We start from the raw sequence: 5,726 nt of genomic DNA, 5'->3' as shown, positions 1-5,726 counted from the left end.
CGGCCTTGATCATCACGGAAAAAGTTCGGCCCAATGACGCCGCCGGCTCATAAACAACACCAAACAACCCCTACAACACCCTAATATTTTCGAAAAGCAATGGTGATACATATAGTACGTAGGAATGTACTTTCACAGGAATAAAGAATTTCATTGTTTTGTTTTATTTAACACAAAAAAAAAACTTTTGTATCGCTCTTATTAAAAGTCAGCTCTTAAAGTTGATCGCACTGACTCCGAATTTCGAGGAGGAGTTTTTGGTAAGCAGCTCTCCGTCAATCCCATCTTTAGGCTATCGAATCACTGTAGTTTTTTCAGGCGGAAGTAGCYGCTATTAAGGTGACAGTGAATATACTGTTACGCTGTGCAGCCTTTTTCAGAGAGACCAGCAGTATCTCCGACCGCTGAGCGAYAATAATAGCGCTGAACTCGGTAACTGTGCTCTTAAAGCTTGTGGCTTAAGCGAGATCGCTGGATCTCTACGGTACTACCTGCCGTGCCGGACGCAAGTTGTATAGAAAATGGTGGGRTGAAAACATCCAGGCACTGTCTTTTTCATTGTCCAACCTTTGCTAGACTGAGGTTGAAAAATTTCTGTAATTTTATCTTCGGCGAACCAGGAGACTTAGCCGAAACTGACATTAGCCATCTCAACAAGTTTGTGGTAGACCTAAAGCGCTTTGTCGATTTGTGAGGATATTATGATCTAAATATTATAATTAGATTTATCGGCCAATATAAGAGTTATTTTAATGAAGTAGAGAGCATATTTTCCTAACAACAGTGTAGCTTTGTACCTAAAATGGATAAAATCGGGTGAAAAACTTCTCTAGACCCCATACTACTTTATGCATTAGATATTTTCTCCGCTTTAATACTGGCAGTTTGTAAGAGTATGAAATTTTCGGTTACATCCGAGCTCAGCCTTTCGTTCTTCTTTACTACGGGGTTATAGCCCTTCGTTTGTTTCTTTTAGCGTTGTCATGATGAAGGATCATTTCCTCGTGTCTAGTCGTAAATTCTACGCGTATTTTGGCAATCGGTCGCTTCCATTTGATGAGTTGTTGTCGTCAGCGTTCCCCAWTTATTCAGAGTTTTGTCAGTAATAAAGTTAATAGATTTTTCGACTGAAAACATTCTAAATCAGCCGCATACTATGTACACTTGTGCTCATATAATTAAGTCACCTAAAGAAAAATGTAGTTATTCGAAGTATACGAAATTTTTTTTCAGTTTTACCTTACCTAAGACTAAGACTTAGTTGGATAACCTTTATTACGTAKCACCTCAGTACATCGCTTAGGACTTATTTTGTACCACTCTGCCYGTATTATTTCCCATAAAGAATCTTTGTTGCGAGTTTTTCGTGCAGCTACGGCTCTTTTTATAATCCTCCATAGGTTTTCTATAGGGTTTAGGTCCGGACTTTGAGCTGGCCAATCCAGAACAGATGGGCTAAGCGAATGAACGCAATATTTTTTATTATTTTAGAAGTTAAATAAAAAATAAGTATTCTGTTTTGAACTGAATTAAAATTTCTTCCATTTTTTGTAAAATTYAGTTTCATTCCTGTACCATAGAAGTTGCTTTGAATAAAATTTCGTYCTGTTACTGGCGTGACTTAATTATGTGAGCATAATTGTATATTAGCATGTAATAGTTACTAACTATTATATTTAGCAATAAAAACTAAAAGCTAATCCATAAATCGTAATAGCGGTTGAAAATGCTTTGAATACATTTAGGTTTAACGTGCTCTTTATAAAATACCTCAGCAAAGATTACATTTATCTGCGTTTGTCAATTACACGAAAGCAATTAAAGTGCTGAGTGCTCTCAATTATTTGAATATTTCAATTTAGTTTTGAATAGGAAATTTATTGTATTACTAGTTAACTTATCTATATTAATTTAATTAATTAATATAAAAATTAAACTTGAATATTCACCTGGTCTCAGCGCTCGGCTATTTCTTTTCATTCAACATTATCTGTATCTTATACACATCTAGATGTGTATAGGATTCATATCTATTTTGAGGGTGCTGAAATGTTTCTCCCTTTTATCTTAAAATAAATGACCAATCGCGGTAACAGTTTTCCTCCAACTTTTTTTCATTGTATATTTTTGAAAGTGGTGGTTTTATTACAGTTCTGCTGAGTTTGATGCCAGATCTCTGAAGTCTGTCCTCTATAGGATCTAGGATATATATGTATCTCCATTATCCCTTTTTAAACAATTTTTTAGCTCGTCGTAATTTTTAGTTAACACGTGATTCTTCTTTCTCCCTGGCTTATATTTTACGTTTCCAGTGTTTCCATAAAAGTCAGACGAGCTCTTCACAAATTTTCGACTCGTATTTAAATATTTGGCCGTTTTTTTTTTTCAATACAATTCCAATCACATTTCACAATATACTAGATGCTTTGYTTATTTTCGGCTATCTCGATCAATCTCATATTTCGATCATCTTGTTGATATTTCCGTTTCATGAAATCTTGTCCAATTTATCGCTTAAGTAAATATTTTGGATCTTGGGATTTGTCAAGTTGGAGAGCGTTTTTTAATTTCCTTATACACCCCTAACATTGTCTAACTTTTTCTATAAAATTCGTAGTTTTGCCGTAAATCGAAACCTTTAAAACCTTTCAACCGTTAAAAATTCATCTACACCCCTCCACTTCCTTTTTTCGAACACAGATATTTTTTCTTAATGTTTGATATTTTATATTTCATTTCCCATGGATTTCATTCTACTGTGATTTTTTGTCTCTTTTTATCTACCCTGGTCTATGCTTACATCACTGTACAGAGCTTGCGCACACTGTATCGATGTMGAGCTCTCTTGCCATCTCTCAACAACTTGCCGCATGATTTTCAAGCACCATATCCTACACTTTTTTAATATTTTCATCAGTTGAAGARGTCGGAGGTCGTCCATACCGAAGTATGTCTGCAACGATCTCTCGACCGTCGGCTTGTGTGTTTTAGATACACATGAATCATCGCAAACCGTTTCCAACATTCGCAACGCACACGGAATTTGATTATTAATGCAAAGTTTAGAACCAATCCTTTGTTAAATAATTTTATCCATTGTAAAAATCGCAAGGAACTACTTAGGTGTACACAGCTGCTATAAACTAACTGGTGAACAGATCGTGCTCATATTCGGCATATTAATTAAGGGCAGTCCTACCAACTTAGCAAGTTTATTACAATTTTCGGGTAATTTTTTGTTGCAATGTATTACAGTAATCTAATATTTTGACGTAAGAATTTTTTTTATTAAAAATTAGCGTTTTTTCGATTTAAGGTCAATATTAGTGGAAGAAACGAATATTTTTATTCAAGGATTGCTATTATTATTGTTTTTACTTAATATTTAATTTTTACTTATTGTGCCATTTTTTATTCCAACTTTAATACTTTCCAAGCTTTTGAGAGTTGTGGCTCTTAGAAAGTTGAAAAGATACATTTCTGATCATTGACTACTCTTAAAATAAGTTGATTTTCTTCTTCATTATAATTTATTTACTTCTAAATTCTTACAAATATAAAAGAAATAGTACTTAACTCCTTAAGTGCTTATCATTGTAAAAGTTTGTGAGATATWTAAGATATTTTAAACCTAAATATTATAACTAATTTTTTAATATCATATCCGGGCAACATAATAAGTTTAGTATATTTTTTAAATACACGACAAATTCAAAAATCTTGTCCACGGCTACGTTTCAGATGGAGCATCCGTTGAGTTCAATTTTCGATGAACYCTTCGAGCATTTCGACTTCAGTTTTCGCACAAGTTGTATTTTGTACTTTTTTAATTTAAGATCTCGTCGTAAAATGCGCCAAGCCGTTCCACACATCACTCCTAGTTGCTGCGAACGGCGAGGAATCGACTCTTCACGGTCTTTATGTACTATATATATTATTATACTCTGGATGGAATTGGAGGACTAACGGTAATCTTGTTTCGTTTCGATACTATTAATATCACGCTGCAAAAAATATGAAAAAAGTGAATTGAAATAAAAAAAAATTAATAATAATTAAAAATGACTTACGTAATAAGCACAAAACTCAGCAAATACAACAACGCGCTGATAATATTGAACATGCCCGGATAGGAGGAGAGTGTAGCATCGTAAACACTAGTATAGAGCGGCGATGCGCCGAGCGGTGTGATTGTCTGCAGCGCAGTAGTGACGGAGAACACCTTGCCAGTTTCGTTTGTGGGCGTGACGAAGGCGAGTATTGTCAGCAGCATAGGTCCAATAATACCCGACATGAAGCCCAGTGCCGTGGCGAGGTACATTTCCCAGAATTGTTGCGCGGCGGCACGCACCGTACTCTCACCAACCGCGGAGAGGAGAGAGAGCATGGCCATGCTGACGATAGACAGGCGCAAATACTACAAACAAAAGTTGTTGTTTTTATATAAAGATTTTGTTTTTACCATAAATTTAAATATATTTACCTTTCTGAACGCAATAACAGCAATAATGCCACCAATAATTTGTATGGCATCGCTAATCGAATTGTAGTCACTGTACTGGCTGACAGTCACATTGAATTTGGCGCGCAAGAACAAGTAGAATACGTTGCCCTCACCAGCTAGAATGCGGAAAAATATTAAAAAATTCATAAAAAATAACGGTAAACTTCCAAAAATACTTACACGTTGTGAAATTGGTTATGATCAATGCGATCATGGAGAACCAGATGAAAGTGCGCATGTAATTGGCACGTCTGGCAACGCAGGTGCGCACCAGATCAATCACATGACTAACGCTGAAGAATTGGCACAGTTTATACTGCAGAAAAAACAAAAAACGATAAAAAAAAAACCATTAGAAAAGCAAATGAAACTGTCACATCCGATCTAACTTACACCCAGCGTTGTGTGCGCCACCTTCATACTCTCCTCGTTCAYAAGGTAGATATATACGAAGGCTAATAGTATTGCTGCTGCCGAAATGACAAATACGACTTGCATGCTGGTGTGTGCGAAGAGTGCACTGCCCGCCAGTGTGCCGATGACGGAACCAGCACCGATGGCAGCATCATTCAAGACCATTCTATATGTGGAGAAAAGTTTCAGTTAGGTAACCCGATTATGATTCCTTATAAATGGTTACTCACTTTAGACCCTTCAATTGTGGTGGCGCCACATCGGCRATATAACAGTAGCAGACGATCATAACAGCACAGGAAGAGCCAGTCACTGCCGGGGGGATTTGTGCAATAACATACAGCCAAGGATTAGTGGGAGATCCCACGGAGACCATGGCCAAGATAAAGCTGACAATATAACCCAGGAAAATACCTAAAAAAACAGTTAGTGTAARAAAAAAATTGATAACATTTTGTGTAAAGTTTGCATAGCTACTCTGAGTTTTGCGGCGATTCTTTAAAATACARCTTAATTAGGCTTAAAGAACCCGTTTATATAGATGTTTATATAGATACAAAGGATTTCGTACAGCAACTTTGAAGGGTTAGTTKGTATGGCAGCGATGGTATACTGATTCGATCTGAAGAATTTCTTCGGAGATTGTACCGTTAACTTACCTAAGTTAACCTATACTGAAYTTCGTGAAGATATCTCGTTAATTGAAAAAGTTTTCCATAGAAGAACTGGATTCCGATCGTTAAGCCTGTATGGCAACTAAATGCTATAGTAATCCGATATGAGCAAATTCTTCGGAGATTGCTTCATA

At 36.1% G+C, this 5,726-nt stretch overlaps 2 protein-coding genes across 6 annotated transcripts in view; one reads left to right on the top strand and one right to left on the bottom strand.

Annotated features, from left to right (window-relative positions):
* LOC108969910 overlaps positions 1–5,726 on the top strand; it is a 198,385-nt gene that overhangs the window by 99,285 nt on the left and 93,374 nt on the right. The window lies entirely within an intron of this gene.
* The window catches only part of LOC108969907 (proton-coupled folate transporter-like), a 134,309-nt gene continuing 131,964 nt past the window's right edge, over positions 3,382–5,726 (bottom strand). For all 5 annotated transcript variants that reach the window (XM_018934899.1, XM_018934898.1, XM_018934902.1 and 2 more), the window contains 6 exons: positions 5,149–5,332; positions 4,898–5,084; positions 4,685–4,820; positions 4,484–4,620; positions 4,071–4,417; positions 3,382–4,004 (listed from right to left, as the gene is read on the bottom strand). In XM_018934899.1, coding sequence (XP_018790444.1) covers positions 3,938–4,004; positions 4,071–4,417; positions 4,484–4,620; positions 4,685–4,820; positions 4,898–5,084; positions 5,149–5,332 — 1,058 coding nt within the window. In that variant the 3' untranslated portion in view covers positions 3,382–3,937. The remainder of the gene's footprint in view (positions 4,005–4,070; positions 4,418–4,483; positions 4,621–4,684; positions 4,821–4,897; positions 5,085–5,148; positions 5,333–5,726) is intronic.

The sequence above is a fragment of the Bactrocera latifrons genome, unplaced genomic scaffold (genome assembly GCF_001853355.1).
Source record: "Bactrocera latifrons isolate USDA-ARS-PBARC rearing strain unplaced genomic scaffold, ASM185335v1 scaffold_27, whole genome shotgun sequence".
In the NCBI taxonomy this organism is placed as follows: Eukaryota; Metazoa; Arthropoda; class Insecta; order Diptera; family Tephritidae; genus Bactrocera; species Bactrocera latifrons.
This window is presented reverse-complemented; position numbering and strand designations above follow the sequence as displayed.